The sequence below is a fragment of the Leptosomus discolor genome, chromosome 17, assembly GCF_034619465.1.
Source record: "Leptosomus discolor isolate bLepDis1 chromosome 17, bLepDis1.hap2, whole genome shotgun sequence".
Lineage (NCBI taxonomy): Eukaryota > Metazoa > Chordata > Aves > Leptosomiformes > Leptosomidae > Leptosomus > Leptosomus discolor.
In genome coordinates this window covers 2,002,924-2,025,214 of record NC_141407.1, presented here as the reverse complement: position 1 = coordinate 2,025,214, position 22,291 = coordinate 2,002,924, and the positions used below count along the sequence as shown (strand labels likewise).

General features: G+C 43.4%; 1 protein-coding gene across 3 annotated transcripts in view; it reads left to right on the top strand.

The window, feature by feature from the left end:
• The window catches only part of NCOA6 (nuclear receptor coactivator 6), a 33,895-nt gene extending 11,818 nt beyond the window's left edge, over positions 1–22,077 (top strand). For 2 of the 3 annotated variants that reach the window (XM_086474964.1, XM_086474963.1), the window contains exons 7-13: positions 359–1,478; positions 7,767–7,888; positions 8,812–11,784; positions 13,416–13,484; positions 15,415–15,451; positions 18,118–18,266; positions 21,475–22,077. In XM_086474964.1, the coding sequence (XP_086331090.1) occupies positions 359–1,478; positions 7,767–7,888; positions 8,812–11,784; positions 13,416–13,484; positions 15,415–15,451; positions 18,118–18,266; positions 21,475–21,521 (4,517 nt within the window). In that variant the 3' untranslated portion in view covers positions 21,522–22,077. The remainder of the gene's footprint in view (positions 1–358; positions 1,479–7,766; positions 7,889–8,811; positions 11,785–13,415; positions 13,485–15,414; positions 15,452–18,117; positions 18,267–21,474) is intronic. The other variant, XM_086474965.1, reaches the window with a different exon arrangement.
• Positions 22,078–22,291: the final 214 nt, after the last annotated feature.

Genomic DNA, 22,291 nt, shown 5'->3' with positions numbered 1-22,291 from the left:
GGTGATATTCTGGAAGATTTTCAAACTTAAGTATAGATAGCAACTGAAATGAAATTTTTATTATGTCTTCTGCACTGGGGTACCCAGGAAGTCTAAGTGCTTGTTTATTTATTTATTTATTATTGCCAGTCTAAGTGTTTATTTTGAGAAGTATGATGTTCTGTTTTGACAACTAACATTTATCTGTAGCATCAAACATAGCATCAAACATTGCATCACAGGACTGCAAATATGTCAGGTATTCCAGTTCATTGGAAAAGGGAGGAAGACAGTTTTGGAGTACTTACTCACCATCAAAAGTTGTGAAAATGCTTATACCACTCCAGTCAGTTTCTTACTGGCAATTTTTCTTTTTAAGGTGGCCAAGGATCTGGACCTTCTCAAAATCAAATGCAAGCACCACATGGCCCACCAAGTATGATGCAGACCAATCTAATGGGACTTCATGGAAATATGAACAACCAGCAGGCTGGTGCTAGTGGGGTGCCTCAAGTTAACATGGGCAACATACAGGGGCAGCCTCAGCAAGGACCACAGTCACAGCTTATGGGAATGCATCAGCAAATTGTGTCCTCTCAAGGACAGATGGTAAACATTCAGGCTCAGGGATCGCTGAACCCTCAAAACCAGATGATACTTTCTCGAACTCAGCTCATGCCACAAGGCCAAATGATGGTGACACCACAAAACCAAAATCTTGGTCCTTCTCCCCAAAGGATGACCCCACCCAAACAGATGATTCCCCAGCAGGGACAACAGATGATGTCTACACACAATCAGATGATGGGACCTCAGGGCCAGGTCTTGTTACAGCAAAACTCGATGATGGAACAGATGATGACCACTCAGATGCAAGGAAATAAACAGCCTTTTAGTACTCAAAACCAGTCCAATGTTATGACGGGGCCAGCTCAACTGATGAGAGGACCAACCCCAAACATGCAAGGAAACATGGTGCCGTTCACTGGGCAGATGATGGCGCAGCAAGGCCCTGTGAATGGTAATCCTTCTCAGGTTATGGGAATTCAAGGGCAAGTGTTAAGACCCACTGGACCTGGTCCTCACATATCTCAGCAACTTGGGGATACTACTGCTACGACAAATAATGATGTGAACTTGACGCAGATGTTACCTGATGTTCCTGTGCAGCAGCCGAACATGGTGCCTTCTCATATGCAAACAATGCAAGGAAACAACAACGCTTCAGGGAGTCATTTCTCTGGCCATGGGCTGCCTTTCAATACGGGGTTTAGTGGAACACCAAATGGGAATCAGATTTCCTGTGGGCAGAATCCTGTTTTTCCTGTCAATAAAGATGTTACACTCACGAGTCCGCTCTTGGTTAACCTTCTACAAAGCGATATATCAGCAGGACACTTCGGTGTGAACAACAAACAAAATAATCAGAATGCCAATAAGCCGAAGAAGAAGAAGCCTCCAAGGAAGAAGAAAAATAATCAACAACTAGAACAAACAACGTAGGTTTAATATCACATTGTTTTTATAAGGGGCAGCTCCATAGGCAGTTTGTAAATATTTTTTCAGCAAGTGTGGTGTGAGAAAGGACCTGTGCTATTTCGTATTCTAGCGATTTCTCTCAAGAGTTAAATGATAACCCACTGGCAAGTCTGCCACTGGAAAGTTCAAGATTAAAAGAGAAACCATGCAAACATCCCAGCTCGGTTATAAGCCTAATTATAACAGCACCGTTCCTTACGTTTACTGGGTAAAGGAAGTGTGGATGTGGCATGTGGAGCCACAGCCCTTGGAAGAGGAGGCTGCCTTTTTTAAGCAGTCTTGACAGCCATGATCAAAGGTTGGGAATTACTTTCAGAAGAATTAGAAGCCTCCGTATAACATGCGCAGTAGAGATTTTTGGGGGGTCGTTTCCTGAATTACATGTATACCCTGACGTGTTTCTGTCTGGAATTTAGCTGGACTCCTCTTGTAGTTGAAGCTGCAGCTAGAATTTAGGAAGAATGTGGTACTTTCTGCCTATGAGAGTAACATGCTCAAGCAGTCTTGGTCTTCCTGGCCTAGGAGAGATTAGGAAGGAAAAAAACCCACAACTCTTGAGAGGGAAGAGGCAAATGGATAATATTGAGATAGTGAATGAATGTACCTGTTTAGTGGAAGTACAAGGTTGCTGAATCTCTTCATTCCTCTTTGGCCGACATATTCTTCATTGGCCCCCTGTCCTGTAACCTTTTGGCTGTTGACAGTCTACTAATACCTGTGCTACAGGGTGGTAGGCGGCTGCTGCTGTACCGTTCTTCAGCTAAAATGGTAAGGGCAGGTACGCTATAGCTAATTATTCTGGTACTGCAGATGAGCCGCAGGGGCTTTGACAGGAGTCCACTTGATGGAACTTCCGGGCATTGTTTCCTGTTTGCTTTAGGAAAAAAAAAAAAAAAACAAAAAAGGGAAGACTTTGCACAGAAAATTATAACACAGGAATATCCAAATTTCAAAATTAAATTCGTAAAAACAAACAAAAAGGTAGCAATGGCACATTAAGTTACTGGTGTGGCTCTGATTCCACCAGTCCCACTCCTTGGAATAATCATTATAAGCCTTTAACTTGAAGTTCATGCTGCCTTTTCAAGAGACAGATGTCCAGGTCAGTGCAAAGAGTGGATGGCATTAAAGTACTAAGTGGCTGGTCAATATTTGGTTTTTCCCTTGGTTATTCAGTGCATAGCCCCAACCTGCATTTTCTGCCCAATGTCAAGATCCCAATCTCATGAAGATTGAATTAACTTTCTCACGGACATTTTAGTTCTGGACTGAAAAGACTCGCATCGTCTATAGCAAGTAAGCTTTTGTGACAATCGTTAATTGTCTTAACTGCGTGCCTTTCACAACGGAAAGGCTGCATAGCAAGGGTAAAGCAAAGCAGGCTAGGTTAATAGGCCTTGAGAAAAGTGTTTCGAGTACCTGGCATATAATTATATGTGGCCGTGGTATGGCCTGTCAGCTCAACACTGCTGCGAGCCAGGCCGTGTGATTCCAGGTTAAATCTGAAGGAGTACCCAGTCTATGGCCAGCTGTGAAAGCCTGCTTAAAGTCACTCCGCTAAAACCAAGTGGGCAGCGTGTGGATAGACCGCAACTTCGGGGTGACTTGGACACCGTAACTGCAATTCCAGCTCTTCTCTGGCTGTGCCTAACTAGTTATGCTCGTCAGCCTCTGCAATGGGTAGAGCAGTGCTCCTTCGTGCCCACGGGGGTGGTTGTGGACAGCCACGATCCCTCCGGCTGCAGTGCCCTGTTGTGTCACTATTATGTGCGTCTTTTATGGAAAGTTTTGGGGTTGGTTATTTTTTTTCTTTTTCTCACCAAAATCAAAGACAAAAATGGCTTTGTATTTCTAGGTAGGAAAGATCTGGTGCTAAGTGTAAAAATTAAATTGCTTCAATTCTAAGTAGATTCCAATAAAATAATAATAACCACTACTGTTGCGAGCTGTCTTGCCATGGAAATGACAAAGGATTCAGAGGGAGCAGATGAGTTGGCACTCTCTTTGGAAAAGAAAATCCATTAATCGTTAAAGAAAAGCCTTGTTAGGATTTTGTTTTCATTGGTCTTACTGATGATCACCCAGCTCAGTGTAGCCTGGGAATATTAGTAAACATACATAAAGCTCTCCTCTGAGTTTACAAAGCCCCACAAGACTATTTGCTTGTTAAAAAAAAAAAAAAAAAAAAAAATTCACAATAAAAGAAGCCTAAATTACAGCTTTACTCTTGAGCTATGACAACTCAAAGAATTCCTGTCTCTTAAATAAGGCTTTTAGTCAGGTTTCGGTGTACTTGACAAAGGAAATACCACTTTGCACTTTCTCTATCACTTAAATTTTCAGTGAACGTTCTCTTGCTGTTGCCAGCCGCAGAATGCTGTTTTGGCACCCGATACGGATTAGCATTTTGTTTCTTAATGGGCTATAGATTAATCACTGTATTGTTGCAGGAGTATTAAGAAGAGAGCTGTCTTATAAATGTTTTTGACGTTATTCTTCAGCAGGAGGGCAGCTGCAATGAAAGCTGGCTGTAATACCTTCCTGCCTCTTTCGCTCCTAGCTTCCCTAGCATCATCAGGCAAACTCAGCATTTTCCTGTCTTGGAATTGCTGATTCTTTTAAATCTGATTTGGATCACTTTCTTTTGCATCAGAAGCAAGTAGGATGCTTTTCATCTTGGCTTCTCTGTTATTCTTCCTTAGAAATTTTAGAATTCAGAGCAGCAAAGCTTGTGTGGAAATGCAGCTAATTTGATAAACACGCTAAAAATGATTCTGTTTTTTTTTTTTCTTAGAAATCATTTCTGAGATGTAGTAATATACTGACAAAAGTACCATTAGTAGTATGGTTTGTAGACTGAGTGTATTGGAATGTAGATAGGGTGAGAGTTTATTCAGCTGAGTTTAAACTAGTTTTAAGGGTTTTAATTGAGCAACTCAGCATTGGAATGAAAACCAGGACATTTTGGAAAAGCAGGTGGTTTAAAAGTGGTTGTGTCTGTTTTGTGAGCCTGAAGACTGTAGGTAATGGGGTGTAAACTGAGGAGAAAGATGCTAGCTGAACTGTGGTTATAGATAAAACGCGTTAGTTAATTCTGTTAAATACATACACAAACCCTTGTTTAACGTCCCCTGTGCACAGGCCATAAACATCCTGTGTGTGGCAGAACAGAAATAACACACTTGGTAAAATTGCTGCTGGCGTTCAGATTTGCAGTATCCAGTGTGAAGCGTCGTGTGCAGATGGCGAACATCGCTGCAGGACAAGGAGGTTTTTCTCAGCCAGATTCAGAGCCTTTACCTGTAGGGCTGGAGGCGACAGCCCCCCCGTGCGCATGGGAAGGGAAACTCACTTGGCATCACGGGACGAGCGCCTTTCTGTAAAAGCAAAAGGTGTTGCAGAGCATCCTGCTCTGTCGGCAGGGCTGGTTCTGCCTGCGTCTGTACTGGAGTCTGGTTTTTGCACACCTCATTTCAGCATCTGCAGCCTGTTCTAGTTCTTTGGATTTGGGTTTTTTTTTTCTTCTGGAGTTCTCTCTCCACTCCGATAAGGGGTTTGTATCTGAAGGCTGTGCTGAGAATGGAGCTGGTGGAGCAAAGGGTTCATGTATGACGATCCATACTGTACCTGATGTGCAGTTGTTTGGGGTTTTTTTTACATCCAGAGTAATAGGAAAGAAGAATGAATGTGGAATATTTGTCCCTCTCATACAAGCATCTCACTTGTTGTTTGCGTTCAGAATTTGTGGGGTTTTGATGGGTGGTGATTGCTAAATATGCCCAGTGAATTTCAGCTACATTAAAAATCCAAGTTCTGTTTGAATTTTCCAGCGATTACAGTAGCAGTCTTTCCTGCAGTAGCTGCTCTTCTTTGCTAGCAAACAAAACCCATGTCTGTTTTGCGAGGTTTGTGCAGCTTGCCCGATTAGACCCATCTGGCAGGAGATGTTTTCTGAGAATTGGTTTTGCAACACGATTGTTTTCTAGGTTAAACCTGTTTGTGCAGTGATGCTCTGCGTCGGCTTTTTATCTAATCTTTAACTGTAGCATTTTTAATCTCCCGCCATTATAAAGAAATCACAAATGGCAAAAATTACAGATTTAAGATTGTATTCACAGTTTTAGGCAGTTACTGCAGTTCACATTGCTGGCACCTACATCAAAGGCTGCAGCTCCTCTGGGTGATTTTGCTGCCAGAATTTTTGTTCATTTGTGGGTGCTGATGTAATGCTCTGGAGCATGTGTATGCATTTTGCCAGTTTTCATCAAATTTGTTGGTGGAGGCATGTAAGCCTACAACAACTGCATCACAAAAATTGGCGGTGTACTGGATTAGACAAAAGGTTTAACTCCAAATACTTTCCTTGGCAATACTTGCCTGCTCAGCAGCCGTACTTGGAATGGATCTGTGTTTCCCGGTTTCTTACCTTTCTTCTCTCTTGGTTTATGTTCTCCCCAGTTTTGACCTGTGAAAGTTCAGGGACTTTTAAGTCGCAGACGGCTTTTTGCACGTTGGTTGGGTAGTTAGTAGGACATTAGGACAGGCCTGGGTCTCTCCATGTCAGCTATACAGATGCCAGAAACTGTTACTCTCAAGTAAAATTAAGTAAAATAGGTGCCTCTGCTTTTATATACTTCAGATTCGTATTTTACCAAAAATTTCTTTTCTCCTTGGCTTTTCTGCAGGATTCTGCCTCTCTTTGTTGGCAGGGGGCTTATTTTGGTGTCTCTAATTTTAACTCGGAGCTTTTATTACGTAGAACTCCCTACAGCCTTCATATATTCATGAAACCAATAAGGAGTTAAGGTCTTTCACTCTTCATCCCTCTTTACATCTCTGACCATATATATTGATACCTATAGAAACTTTTTTTTTCCTAAGTCACCAAAAGCTGTCTTGATTCAGTGGAAGTATTGGGCATTGAATCTGAACAGTTATAAATTGTTCTTGAGAGTCTCATGGAGCATTGAGTACCCCTGGAGAAGGACTTGGGGTGCTGGTGGGTGAAAAACTGAGTATGACCCAGCAACGTGCGCTCTCAGCCCAGAAAGCCGATCACATCCTGGGCTGCACCCAGAGCAGCGTGGCCAGCAGGTTGAGGGAGGGGATTCCCCCCCCTGTACCCTGCTCTGGTGAGACCCCCCCTGCAGGGCTGTGTCCAGCTCTGGGGTCCCCAGCACAGGAAAGACATGGAGCTGCTCGAGTGGGTCCGGAGGAGGGACATGAAGATGATCATGGGGCTGGAGCAGCTCCCCTGTGAGGACAGGCTGAGAGAGCTGGGGTTGTTCAGCCTGGAGCAGAGAAGGCTGCAGGGAGACCTTACAGCTGCCTCCCAGTGCTGAAAGGGGCTGCAGGAGAGGTGGGGAGGGACTCTTGGTCAGGGAGGGTAGGGCTAGGATGAGGGGTAACAGTTTCAACCTGAAAGAGGGGAGATTTGGGTCAGACATTAGGAAGAAATTCTTGACTGTGAGGGTGGTGAGACCCTGGCACAGGCTGCCCAGAGCAGCTGTGGCTGCCCCCTCCCTGGCAGTGCTCAAGGCCAGGCTGGATGGGGCTGGGAGCAACCTGGTCTGGTGGGAGGTGTCCCTGCCCAGGGCAGGGGCGTTACACTAGATGGTCTTTAAGGACCCTTCCAACCCAAACCATTCCATGATTCTGTGGTCACTTACAGAGCCTCAGTATCCCACAAAGGTCTCTGCTCTGGCAGGTGACATAATGTCTGATCTGTCAGTACGTTTTTGCTGTGATGTTAACAGAGGTCCCCGATACCCTGAGCTAGTCCCTTCTGGGTACGATCCTGGAAGAAATGGTGCTACCATTAAAATAAATTTCTATCCATCTACCCATGGTACGTACTTACCTATACAGATGTCACAGCAGTATTTGAGGGAAGCTTGTTTAGTTTAAATACGTAGATCTGTATTTTTTGGAATATCCATTGGCATTCTCTTAGTTACAAAACTCAGATTCAAGGTAGAAGCAAAGGAAAGAAATGTTTAAGATCAACAGAGCACTAGGCAACTTGTTTCCTTGTCGATCGTATTGAAGGCACAGGAGTGACTGTCAGCAGACCTGGGCTCTGTGTTCAAGTTGTCGTGTTATACCAGAGGTGTTGTTGCATGTTAGTGGGTTACTTGCAGGTCTGTGCAAAGTGCTAGGAATGAATTACTTGAGTTCTTAGTTATGGAAGCAGAAGTCAAACACTGGTATGAGGGCTGCATCTTAATTGCACTTAACTTTTCTTTCAGTTCTTCAGAACCACGTCCTTCTGGCCTGGAGGAGAGTGATCAGTCATCGATGTCTGGAGAACAAGGAATGAATTTAGATAATTCAGGCCCTAAACTTTCAGATTTTGCAAGTAGGCCGCCAGGTAGTAGGATTTTTCTGTGTATTACCTGAATGTAATAACTATAGGAGAGTTTTTAACTGATCTTTGTGACAGTTCTATTTTGTTTATTATATTTATTTATATTACCACACATTCAAGTCCAAAGCTTTTTTTCCTCCTAGTAACTAATTGGTACCATTGTTTAAGTGTTTTCTTTGAATTAGCTCAAAATGAAGAGGTGGCCACATTCTCATGTGTCATCCTGCAGGTATCATATTGAATACTGTAGAGTAATTCAGGAATAGCATAATTGATAAAAAATTCTGTGTTTCTAGCTGTAGCACAGACTGATGCCTCAAAATTTTAGCATTAACCAATAGCTGATGTTTCAGAATTAAGAAATAGAGGTTGCAGTTAGAATTATCCTTTGCACATAGGGAGGATTAAGTCCAAAGTCAGCAAAGGAATTTATAAGCCACACGGGTGGTTCTTAGCACCATTTTTGGCCAAGTAGTACATGGCAGATTCTACCTTGTACACTAGAAAGTGTCAGATCTGTAGCAGGTATGCTAGTCCATGTCCCACAGGGCCTGTCAAACTCTTGAGTTTGTTTTAAGGAGTATTAGTAAAGTCCACCTCTGCATTTGTAAGTGAAAGCAAGCCTATGGACAGTTGCAGAGACTTTTCAGGTGGCATGAACCTGGAGGAACAGCTAGTAGCTGATACAGTACACGAAGAGATCTCCTGTTCAATGTCATGCAAGTCATTCATACATTAAGTAAAAATATTTTTAAGAATTAATAAGATCTTTGTCATTATTTGTAAAGCTTGTGTCATTAATGTGGCTCTGGCATAAGATAAACAGGCTCCTGGCCATACTTTCTGTCTGATCCTGTTCATTACAGAAATTCTGCTTTCTCTGATCTTTGTTTGGTTTTAATGAATGAATCATCTTGTCATCTTAGGTTATTCATCTCAGACAGTGGAACAGAGACCACTTCAGCAGGTGCCACCTCAACTCATGCCACATACGCAGCAGCCACAGCCGCAGCAGCAGCCACAGCCACCACCACAGCAAGCCCAGGCACCACCGCAAACACCTCAGCAGCAGATGATGATGATGCTTATGATGCAGCAGGATCCCAAAGCAGTCAGGCTTCCTGTACCACAAGGAGTTCACCCACCTAGAGGGCCTCTGAATCCAGATGCTCAGCGAATGCCAATGCAGCAGAGTGGTAACATGCCAGTAATGGTTAACCTCCAAGGTCCTGGATCAGTGCCTCCATCCCCTGATAAACAAAGAATTTCTTTGCCAGGCAATCCTCCTCTGGGAAATAATGCAAGAAAAATGGTTTATCAAGATAATGTACAGAATCCTTCCAGCTCACCTCTTGGAGAGGTTTCGTCAGTATCCTCCCTTCCAGAAGGAGGTGGACCTGAAGGCCCCCCAGCATCAGGAGCTCAGAATAATTTGACATCTCATTTAGTAGTTTCACAGAACCAGTTAATGATGACGGGACCTAAACCAGGACCATCCCCACTTTCAACTGCCCAAGGTGCAAGTCCCCAGCAGCAATCTAATTCTCTACCTAGCGCTCTTACACACCATTTTCCAAATGTTGCCACGCCATCACAAACTTCAAGGCCTAAAACCCCAAACAGAGCAAGCCCAAGGCCATACTATCCTCAGACTCCTAATAACCGTCCACCTAGCACAGAACCGTCAGAAATTAGCTTATCTCCAGAGAGACTCAATGCTTCTATAGCTGGTCTGTTCCCGCCCCAGATTAATATTCCTTTACCTCCCAGGCCTAATCTCAATAGAGGATTTGATCAGCAGGGTCTTAATCCCACTACTTTGAAGGCCATTGGACAAGCCCCATCAAATCTCACAATGAACAATCAGTCTAGTTTTGCTGCTCCACAGTCACACAAATTGGAAGGCGTGGTCATTAATTCAGGAAAACAAACCAGCGCTGGAGGAACAAAGAGAGCAAGTCCAAGCAACAGTCGAAGGTCCAGTCCTGGATCCAGTAGGAAAACTACACCAAGCCCTGGCAGACAGAATTCAAAAGCAGCTAAATTATCCTTGACAGCTCAGCAGAATCCATCTCTCTTGCAGAACATGGAGTTACAAAGAAATATGATGGCTGGTCCCTCTTCTTTGCCAACACCTGTGACTACAAGTTTTCAAAATAATAATATGCTAAGTAATCAGAATCCTGCCATTTCTGTACCTATGACTGGCATTCCTGAAGACAATAAAGAGAGCCTCAGTGTGCCTCAAGATAATGAGTGTCAAAGTGCACAAGGTCTCCAAGGTAACAAAGACCAGCCCACTATTGAACTAAAAGGTATCCCTGCTCCAGAAATGAAAATGTTGGTTCCAGAAGAACAATCAAAAAAAGATGGGCAAGCCTTAGACACGAGTAAGCTTCCAGTCTTGGAGGAAAATAAAACCGTGGTATCTCCAGCTATGAGGGAGGCACCGACTTCTTTAAGTCAACTTCTTGATAATTCTGGAGCTCCTAATGTAACCATTAAGCCCCCTGGGCTGACTGGTCTTGAAATGGCACCAATAGTCACCACGGGTGAGGAGCTAAAGAAGATAGCTGTCATTCCTCCACTGCAAGATTCATCCTTGAGCAGAGAGCCATCTAATTCACTTACCTTGCCTCAGAATAATGAGCCCTGTTCAAATCCAGGGCACCAGGAACTGGGAGAAATAAACTCAAATGTTGCACAGAGTGTTGCTCCAGTAATGCAGCGGCCTGTCAGCTCTTCTTCTATTTCAGGTCCTTTACCCCCCAACCAGATAACAGTTTTTGTAACTTCAAACCCTATTACATCTTCTGCTAATACATCAGCACCATTGCCATCTCACTTGCAGCCTGCGTTAGTGTCGACTGTTGTCACAATGCCCAACGTAGGGAGCAAAGTTATGGTTTCTGAGGGACAGTCAGCAGTTCAGTCAAACACCCGGCCGCAGTTTATTACACCTGTTTTTATAAACTCATCATCAATAATTCAGGTTATGAAGGGCTCTCAATCAAGTACGATTCCAGCAGCCCCAATGACTTCTAACTCCAGTCTGATGCCTCAGTCGGTCGCGGTTGTTGGTCCTTTGCATATACCGCAGAACATAAAGTTCTCCTCCGGGCCGGCTCCTCCCAGCACATCATCCAGCAGTCCCGTTTCCAGTATTCCCACCAGCAGGCCACTGGTTCTTAACCCCTTGGCACCTCCTGTTCAGCTGCCTTCTCCCGCTGCAACTTCTTCCAGTGTTCCTTCACACCTTCCTGCTCAGCAAGTCAAAGACTTCAGCCCAGAGGAGACTTCTCAGAGCAGCAGGTCGAGTGATCAGTGCTCTGTTCCAGCAACGCAGCCTGGACCGGTTGTTTCACCCCTTCTTACGAGTAGCCCAGGATCTGGGAACAGACGCAGTCCTGTTTCATCGAGTAAGGGCAAGGGAAAAGTAGACAAGATTGGCCAACTCTTGCTGACTAAAGCATGCAAGAAAGTCACCGGCTCCCTTGAGAAAGGGGAAGAGCAGTATGCTTTGGATGGAGAAGCAGAAGGTCAGGGACTAGAAACGTCGGTCCCAAATAGTTTGGGAACAGAGCAATCACCAGCAGAACTAGATACTGAAACTGTGACGCCTCCAGCACCCAACCTTATAAAACAGAGCACTTCTGGGCCTGGCAATGTGAGCGTCGGCGCTGCGGCTGCCGCTCCTGCCGCTGCGTCTCCCGGCGTGCTGGCGAGCACCCCCCCTGCCAGCGCCCTGCCGGCCGTGACCCCCCCCACCGTCCCCGAGCCCCCTCCCGCAGCACCCAGCACGAGCAGTGGCAGCCACGGCGCCTTCCCGGCTGAGCAGAGCGGCGCTGGCGCGGTAGAGGAGAAAGCGGGAGCCCATCAGGAGCTGCTGCAAAGCGCAGGTAAGTGCAGTGCTGCCCGGCACAAGTGGGAGAAATGAGATGGCTTCTGTGAACTTCCCAGGTGCTTTTTTCCATCAACATACCACCATTTAGGTGCTGTAGCCAAGGCTGACAACTGCTTATTGTTTCTAATCTCTGAGTGATACACAGGCTTGTATTTCACGAAGATTCATGTTTCAGATGGGTTTTTTTCAGTTTCCATTTACTGCTTAGATGGGGTTTTTGTCATGAACATACGATGCAATAACAGAGGAGTGACTTCATGTAACTGTTAGAAGTGGGGAGAGAAAGCTGATGTATCCATAATGACAGACGTGATACTTAAGGTGCCTTTTATACTGGTGGTTATACTGATATTCTGCTTCAGTCTTGCCAGAGAATTTCTATTTTTATTATTTATTTCAATTCATTGACTTAATTGTGATATTTTGAGTTAATCTAATAATACTAGTTCCCTCTTTCAATAGCCTTAACCCTGTAGGGAAATAGCTGAATAACCCCCAGAAGGAAAAAAAAAAAAAAAAAGCCAAAACAAACCCTTGTGTTCCTTATGTCCAGGGGAAAATTAGAATGCTCATTTCAGAGGAATACCTGAAAGAGTGATTGCAAGTGAATTGCACTCAGTTCAAAAACATAAAATACCTTCACGTCTGAACTGTTTTCGCCTTTATTATTCTAATTTGAGCCTCTGACAGGCTTTATTTATGACATTGCTCCTATTTCTTGATGCCATTTTTAGTCTATTGAGAATGGTGTGGAAATAAACTTGCTCTTGAATTAAGCGAATATCTGCTGTGCTTTACATCATGAATTTAGACACAGAAGATAAAATCCACAGAAATCAGTGGAACAGAGAACTTCAGCTTGAATGTGACTTTCCCTTTGGCTGTTAGATGCATGTCATAGCTGTATGCCACCAGAAAATGGAAAAGTTTACTTTGAGCTTCACAGAAGGAATTCTGGTTTGTTAGGAGAGAAATGGAAGTGGATATTCTTTACTTAAACAGGAATGTTTGACTTTTTGTCTTCATGTTGTTTCTAAGTTCACTGTCACATATAAGAAAAGACTGGAAAGCCTGAGCCCAACAGGAGTTGCTTTTACATCTTATTTTTTGGCTTGGCAACGTTAGAAATGTTAAGTCACATCTTTTTATTGCTGAAGGACTTCGAGGGAGCCTCTGGAGCATATTTTGTCCTCTTGCAATTTAATTGAAAGAGTGACAGCGTGGATCCATTAACAAAGATGCTGTTTTTCCCCAGAACTTGTATTAACATGAGCATTAAACTGAGAGAGCCTAACTCTTTAATTTCTAGGACTTTCCTTGATTTCTCAGTCTGGTGAAAAATTGTTACCTTTAAAAATGTGTTTTATAATACTTAATTTCATCACTTATTCTTGTTGGAGAAAACTTGCTTGGGATAGTTTTGCTAAAGTTTTTTTTAAAACTGGGGAGGTGCGTATGGTGGGGAGGGAAAGTAGAGTGAAAGTTAAAAAAAACCTGCATCTGTAAATGAAAAAATGCAGTAAGCTGGAAGTTAGAGCATTTTGTAAAACCAGCCCGATCGCACAACAGAAAATTCTTGTGACTTCCCTTTGGAAATAATGCTTTTTCCCTCCACTTTTATTCTAGCATCCTCTCAACATTTAACACAGAAAAAAAGTTCAGTTGCAACATCAGAAAGTACTGTTCAAAGAGCAGGTAAATCTTACTTTGGAAAAGCAGCATATAGGTGATCTAAACTCTTTGTGTTTGTAGCTGAAAATGCATTTATTTTAATGCCTATTTAATGGTCACAGTTTGGTAGTTTGGGGGTTGGGGGGTTTTTTATTATTTGTGCTTTTGGGGTTGCTTTTCCTTGTTGCTACTTTGTGCTTTAGAAGTCTCCTCAGCCTTGTTGGAGATTAGGATGGGATCAAGTGAAACAAATGAAAAAATCACGAAGGCAGTTTTTAGGTCTTCAGTCACAAGCTGGAGGGACTGGATTCGTGATGGTATCTTGTGGTTGAGTTCTGTTAAGAACAAATAGGAGTTTTTCTTTTATATGGGACACTTCTGAAAATATTTTCAAAAGCCATGCTGGGAATGTGTGTGTTAGACTTGTAATCCTTTTTTCTTTGTTGTTCAGCTTTTAATGAATGCTTTCGAGGATGCAGCCCTGGTAGATGACTTTTTGTCGTTGCCGTTTATTGTCATGGTGTTTCACCATCGGTTCTGTGGTGTTTTAAAAAAGTAATTTCCAAGATGAGTAGGGAAAATGGCTAGACATGTGCTTGTGCATGGAAAGTGCCACTCTCCACCGATTTGCCACCTCTAATATGATTAAAAGTAGAGCTTTCCGAAAGTAAAAATTGTAATAAGTTGCTTTCTCTGAACTCCCGCTTAAACAACGGCATTCATGCACCCTGTTGAATAAGGTCCAACTCATGGCCCTGGTGCTGATGTGACTGTTAGGGAGTGTCTAGGGGAGAAGCACTGACGTTAACTGATTTTTTTACTGTTCAATATTCTCCCTGTTCAAATTTTGGGTGGGAAGAAAAGTAACTCTTTCCTAATGTTACTTAGTCTCTTTTTCTTTTGTTACCGAGACATCTGTTTTTCCCAGATGATGCTGTGTGCATTACACTGCAGAGTCTGATGTTCCAACAATACAAGTTGTAAGGGGTGTTTACTATAAGGGGACAGATATTATCTGTTTTCTTAGGTTTTTTTCCCCCTTGTGCACGCTCTAGCAAACTTTGGGTACTGAATTGGTCTTAAAGGCAGAGCCACAGTTTTGTGCACCACTATCCCAAAGCTTGTAGGGTGTTTAAGGGTGAGGAGGAGTCACACGCTGTGGGTGTTGTGACAAACCAGCAGTGAGTTCATGCAGCACACTGTGACGGTCGTCCCTAAACGGGTGGCAGTTTCTCACGAGAGGTGCTGTGTTTGGGTATAGATGCTCCCTCTCAACACAGGAGCTGGTGGATATGGGGAGAATTAAAAGATGGGCAGTGAAAGGAGTAGAAATCTTACATGATGAAAAGGAGAGCTGTTTATTGTGGTGGAGACTCAAAAAGAAACCTGATCTGTGTGTACAGAATCACTATGAGAGAGAAAGAAGGCAGGCTTCTCTTTGTGTCATCTCCCGAGAGATTTTTTTTTTTTTTTTTTTTTTTCCAATTCAGTAGAAGTATAATTGGGCTTCAGAAAATTGTCTTCCTTTGCATTAGAAGATACTGCTGTGAGAGGCAGTTGGGTTAAAGCAAAATTTTACATGCCTAGTAGATCCAGATTCATATTTTTAAAATTTAAACCTAGAAGTTTTAGAAGTAATAAACTGTCTACAATGGAAGTTAGAAAAGGGGGAGGACTGTAGCCCTTGTCAAGAAGTGTCTCTACAGTTTTCTTCGGCAGGGTTCCTTTTAACTTTTCTCTGCCTTAGCTGGTGCGGGGCATAATCAGAGAGAGCCCGTGGCTGAGGCGGTGCTTTGGTCGATACGTTAGCTGGCTTTGCTTTGAGAGGAACGATCGGTGAGGGAAGTTTATTCTTCAGACGTAATACATAATGAGAAAAACGTGAGATAGTCATGCCTTGTCAGCAGGTATGTACTTCTACAGCAGACTTTAAAATTATCTTTTTCTCTTGTAGAACATGAAACAAATGCTCCGGTAGTTGCTGGTCAAAGGTAAGGAGATAGTTTGTGTAGATTCAGAATAGATACAGCTTTCATGGGAGGAAGTCCCTTTCTCTTTGCTTCAGTTGCACAACTTCTGCTACTGCTTTTCATTTTCTTGCCATACCCTTTCTGTCCTGCTAAGAAATTGGGCTAGCTGAATGTTTCAAAACATTGTGGAAATGCAGAACGTAAGGTAACTTTTTCCCAAGTCTGTCTTCATGCTTTGGGCAGTGTTTCCTCTTATCCCTTCAGGCCTGAGTGTTTCGTGTCGTGGAAGGGTCTTGATGGTTCCACTGTTTGATATTTTCTGAAAACGAATCCAAACTAAAACCCCCAAAGCCAGCAGCTTAGCGGTCATGTGAATTTTTGTTTTCTGAAAGTAAGTCTTTCTAAAGTTTGCTCTTCTTCTGCTTCATGACTGTTTTCTGCAGATTTCCTCTGTGTTTGCTTGTTCACACTTTGCCAAAACCTGATAGGAGGGCCAGGTAGAAACTTCACCTTGTCCCAATTAAGACATTCAGTAATTAAAAGATCAAATTTCAAATGGTTGTGTTCTGTCAGAAGAAAATATGGTTTCCAAGATCTGTTTCTGTTAGAGCCTAAACCTGCCAGGCTCCTAAACTCAGGCTAGGCAGCTGTAATGACAGACTCGTAAGGTTTTCGGATAACTCTTCTGGCGCGACTGTCCGGGTTTTTGATGCTGCCCCCATCAGTGGAGTGATCCCCTAGGGCAGGGCCAGAGCGGCAGCTCGCTCCTTGGTTCATCAGGAGTTGAGGCAGTGTCGTCTTTCCTAAGGGAGGTAAGGCAGGACACGTTCTCAGATGAGGAATGGCTCTGAATTGAATATTTACCTATGTTTACCTTCATGTTGATTGGGATCTTTCTAGTTGTAACAAGGACGAACTGAAATTTCACAAGTTTTCTTTAGGGTAAGATTTTTCAAAAGCTGAAGGTGCGACGCTTGGAAGATGAGCAGATCCTCCAGATGAGGTGTCCTTGCGTGGCCGTTCCCCGAGCTCGTTCAGCACATCAAATTACCGCCAGCACATCTGTTTGGATTTTTCTGGACTGATGCTTTTCTGAGCAAGATTGGAAAAGAAGGAAAGTTTTCAGGCAAACTGTGAATCTAGTGACGGCTGCCACTCACAGCGGTCAGCTTTGAGCTCCTGAGTTAAACAGCATGTGGAGCCTTGCAACCTACAGAGCACGAGAAATATTTTTACTGGGGCCAACTTGATTTCCTCCTGTAAGAGGAGAGAAGTGATGTGTTGGTTCCTATGAGATGATCCAAGCTATGGATTAGCCACTAGAACCTGTAAAAATTATCTGTAATAACTGAACTTCGCTGATGATGCCTCTTTGCCTACCTCCAGGGGTCCTCTGAGGTAGATGGCTGTTGTTTCAGCTGCCCAGGTTACTTAGCAGGGACCAGTTTGTGACCTTGGGGGATTCGGTTTATAGATTGCCCATAATACTGTCTTACAGGGAAAGAGATTTCAATATTTGTTTTGTGTCTGAGACAATCCATGTGCTTCCATATTCTCCTCTACTGTGTGTTTCCTTGCTAGAGAATGCTGGTCTCTCCTTCCATTGACAAACTGTGTTTTATTTCAGATACCTGTTACTTAAAACTACCAGTATTTGTAATAGTTTTTCCTCTCAAAGCAGGATTTCTCTCACACAGTGACACCGTAGTGGAAGCTCTGTAACGCACAGATCTGCTCTGTGTGTTTTCAGTCAGTTCTCTGATTAAGGCAGCCTTTCTCAAAACCTTGCGAGCATCACCCAAAGGGCATGAAATGAGTTTTCCTTCTCCTTTTCCATTGTCAGCAGAATGATTTAATTGATTATTTACTTACCTTTGAATTCACAGGAGATAGGTTTAGCTTAGTCTTCAGAAACCACTTAGTCACCAGAACTTGTCTGGCATTAATGCATTAAGGAGAAAACACCTGAACCTCAGGATGAGTTTACAGGGTTTAGAGTGATAAAACAAAAGAGGAGTTTAATTAAACATGTAGCACTCCGTTTGTTGTCTCAGTGACAAGAAACACAGATGTCCACACTACCAAAAATTATTTTTTTTTAAGAAGAATAAGCTTTCTGTTATAAAAAAAAAAGATTTTAACTTCAAGCTTTAAAGCTTGAAGAATGTTTGAAATAAACCTTAAGCTTTTCAGTATGTGGAGAAACCACTTGGGTCAGTGGAGTGAGTCTTTTTAGTAAACCCGAAAGCTGGCATTCTCCCTGAAGAGTTCAGGATTCCTCCTTATGTTCATCTGCAATTTCAACTCTCTCTTCCCATTTCGTAGCAGTCTCTAATGTAACTTGTTTGCTTTTCCTAGACTTCAGTAATGGTGGCACCTGTGGAAAACAGAGCAGACAATTTATAATGCATCTAATTTCTTGGTCTTCTAATGTTGAAAATATTCTCTTTGAGGACTTCTCAATTCTGTATCCTCTGATAATTTTTAATAGAAATGGACTATACTCTGGCTTACTCAGGTCATTCTTCATCTGATAAAACTTCTGGTATCTCTAGCATTTCATATCTTCAGTGCTAATAGTCCGGAACTGGTACCTGTGTTGGGCCATCCTCCAGCTTGTCTGAGTTGCGTAGAAAAACATAATTCTTCTTGCACTTCATCAGAAATATTTTGTCCCACTTTATTAGTAATGAGACAAAAGAGAATTGTGAAAAGTCTAAAACTCCAAATAGAAGAAATTCAAGAGCAGAGGATTCTGCCGCTTCACAGGAAACTGTAGAGAATGGACAGCGCAAGAGGTCCTCCAGACCCGCCTCTGCATCCAGCACTGCAAAAGGTAAAATGCGCAGCCGTCATTTCTCTGGAGAGGGCAGGACGTAGCGTTCTTCCCCACATAATAACCCTTTCGATAACTGGCTCGTAACCATGGTTTACAGCTTGTAAATGTGTGCTTTTAACTCTAGTTTCAACGATTTAGACGCAGGTTGGTGCTGAAGTGTTTACCGACGCCTGTACTGGCAGTAAATCTTGTGTGACTTTCCCCTTGTTAAATGTGTGGGACTTGTCTTCTGCTCTGCGCCTCACCGTAGCGGTCAGCAAGCTTGCCTAGTTGAAGGTGAATTCTCGTGGCAGAAACGTGTTGCCGTTAAAAGGACTGTACTCCAGTAAAAAAGTGACTTTTTTTTTTTTTTTTTTTTTTTTTTTTTTTTTACTGAAGCCTGAAAGACACAAGACAAATGCTTAAGTCTTCCCAAGCGCACGGCCAGCTCTTGCGAAGCCAGATGCTGCGGCTCAGGCACGCTCGGGACGCTGCCCGGGCGGCAGCCCGGGGCACCCGGGGCGCTGTGTGCTAGCGCACAGAGCCTCGCTGTTCTTCCCAAGCACACCTGCAATCCTAAAGCTGCAGGTGCTGCCCGTGGCCTGAGCAGCTGCTGACGTGCCCTGTTCCTGCGCGGGCCGCAGTCTTTAGCGAGGTGTGCGGCGCTCGGGTGACACAGACGGTCCCTCCTGGAACGCACGGTCCGCGGTGCCATGCTGAAGCTGTGTCAGCTCCTTGTGTGTCAGGGTCAGACAAATTCTGATGGACGAAAGGTGTGCGAGAGGGTAGAGAGAGACCGTCAAGAGGCAACATTCAATCGATATTATTAAGATAACATACAGAACAAAAAAGGTATTAATACAAAAATATTATAAAAGGGAAGTCAAGTTGAATTCAGCAACCATTTTCCATACTGAAGATACTAAAGTTTGGTGGTAAGAATATTTGCGTTTTAAGAGTTTCAGAGAAGACTTCCAGCTGTATGTAATGGTGCAATGACTCTCAAAGGTTGCACGGAGGGACCTATATGTTCTGCACGTTTGTGGCTGCTGAATTTAATTAAATTTACATCTTGTGGCAGGATTGTGCAGAAGAATCTTAAGTCTGTGTTGTGAAAATAAATTATCTTTCATGATTGTGAAGAAAAGTTTGAAAAATGTGAAGCCAATGTAAAGTCAATTTGGTGATACCTTCCTGAGTTTGAGAGCATCTGAAACGTATGACCTGCCCCACATACTGTAATGAATAAACCTAAAGATGACAACCAGTGGCACGTCAAATTCTGAAAACAGGAGAACAGGAACCTACATCAAATTTAAATAATACCAGAACTCGCTTAAGGGGTTTGTACTGACTGTATTACTCGTTTGCCTCTGTAAGTAAAACCGTTGCTTCTAAAACATGTGTCTGAAACTGCCGCAGCATCTCAGGGTTTTGCTTGAAGACATAGGTGCAGCTGACCACGTGGTGCCCTGGGCTTTGTTTGCCCTGTCTCCATGAAGCAGCTGCCAACTTCCAAGCTGTAGAGAAAACGAGCGAAGCAAGCGCTCTTGTGGAAGAGGGCAGGCTGGAGGATTAGTGAGGTAGCTGCAAAAGTGTAACGACGTTTGCCACTTGTGCCTACTCTGTTCTACGTTTTAATTAGCAAATCACAGCTTGAGAAAGCGCATTGGTTTCCTGTGATCCTGGCCTCCTCCTGCAGTTATGTGTCTGAGACACTTGCTAATCCACGGTAAAGAGAACGTGGGAGCCTTTTGAGGTGATGAAGGTCGTTCTAAAAATGGCAGTTAGGAAAAACTTAAATATAGCAGGGAGAGAAGCAGACTTTGAGCACTGTGTAGGAATTCCCTTGCTAAGCGTCAGGAAGGAGGAGGCAGACGGCTAACGGTAAGAGAGGAGGACGTGCTGGAAGTCAGCCTGCGTCCGCACGCGCTCGGCGCGCTCCGGCGTGCAGGTTTTGGGTGGAAGCAGGCAAGGAAGATGCTGGTGATGCTCAGGAGGGCCTAGGGACTGGGACAGGTACTGGGTGCTGCTGGCTGCTGACCCCTCCCTTCTCCCAAGCGAGGAGACTTCAGCAGCAGCAGGGATGGTGACAGCCGACGCCACTGCTGACCAAGCTGCTTAAAAGCGGTGTTGCTGCTTGGAGGGAGCTCCGGTGACTGGAGGTCGTGCCTGTTAAGGTCTTTCACTTCTGGAAACTGGTACTGTAGTGGTATTTTCACTCTTGGGAGTACCTTTCCAGCAAGGGCTCTTTCGGCATTTACTGTAGCTTCGAGTTTGTTAAATTTTGAAATGTTGATTTTTTTAATTTTTTTTTTCAATACAACGTTTAGCAGCCATGGAGTTGTACCGTTGCTTTTCTAGTTTTAGATGTCTTGGGAATTTTTTTCCCTATTGACTCTTAAAATACACACAGCTCTAATAGCCTTTGGAGGATGCGGTACAGAGCCAAAGATACTTTGCCGACATTTAAAATCACATTTTTAGAAAATCTAAAGATGCAAATACCCTTGGTCCTTACTCTTCTCTTTTTTCGTTTTGAAATGGAAACTTAGTGCCTTGGTAAGTGCACCAACAGTGTCACCTGCTTTCACCATAGCTTCTGCGAGCGCTTCTGTGGTTCTGCTGCAGCGCTGTGTGACCCTCTGTGTCCTTCCGCGCGAGCTCTCTTTCTGTCAGTCATGCTGTACACTGAAGAGACTTGTTTTCTAATGGCCTGGCTTTCCAAGGACTCAGCACGACTAGATTCTTAACTTGTGTGGCAGGCTCCAAAATACCTTCCTAAGTCTTTTTATAACGCTGTCTCCATGATGCTTGTTCTGATTGACCTGGTGTGCGCTGTACCGTGGGCTCACAGAGACCTCCTCCCCTGGTACGGCCGAGCACGTTGTGGCACGTGGGCAACTGAGGTCACAGAGCAGTTAAAAATGTGCCACTTGCTTTTAAGGCCGTTATATGAGGACTTCGTAGATGTTAAATGCAGGACAGTCGGAAATAGTGTCCTAAGAGCAGTGGGGGGGAGCTCTGTGTGGTGTCCCCGCCGTCGGGGTAAAGGGTCCGGTTGTGTTACGGCGTGTGGAGAGTCAGTCCGGGCTCTGGGGGAGTCCTGCTCTTCAGAGGTTTCCACACTGGTGCCGTTGTGGAAAAATAAAAGGGCAATCTGTGCACCTCTGGGGAATGGCTTACCGACTTCGTATCCATGCTTTCTTTCTTCTCTTGATTTCAGAAACGAGTGCCAGTGCAATGCAGTCAAAAAGAAGAAAATCCAAGTAAATTACTGCATGGAAACATGAAACTTGTAAATGAGTGTGAATTTACCAATAGTAATTTTGAGCTGTGATTTTTCTTTTTTAAATAAAATTCTGTACAGTAAGTCATTTTAATATTATACTGTTCCCAAGAAATGATTTTTTTTCTAAAAAACAGATAAATAGATATAAAAACTGGGTTCTTCTAAAAACCCCTGGATTTACAAAGTGAAGTCCAGGGTTAGCACATTAGGGTAATGTGTTTGTATGAAATGGAAGGGGAGGGGAAGACAACTGTAAATTTATTTGTTTCCACTTTTCATAAGCAAATTAGAATACAGGGTTGTCATTTTTAGGTATTAAGATATTGTATTGTGCTGTTGTTTAAGTACTGTATGTGAATAGCAGTGAGAGGGTTTACAAACAAACCTGATCTTGTTCGGAAATGTAAATAATTTTATTATATAGTAGATCTGATGTATTTGTTGTAGAAATGGACCAGTGAAACAAAAAAAAAATAAATTTAAGGGTTTGTATAATGTGGAATCCCTCAAGCTCTAAATAAATGGTATTGTCCTATGGTTTGGGTTGTATTATTATTAGCAGCAACAACAGCATCATTCCAAACAGGAAGATTGAAGGGATTATTTAGAGCTGTAGGCCTGCAAGCTCCTTATATGGCGCTTTAGAAAGGAATTTGTTTAACCACAAACGAATTAACTGATGCAGCTGTTCTTGCGAAGCGATGGAAAAACACCAAGGGCCCCCTCCCGCTCTCGGGAGATGTGCCCCCCG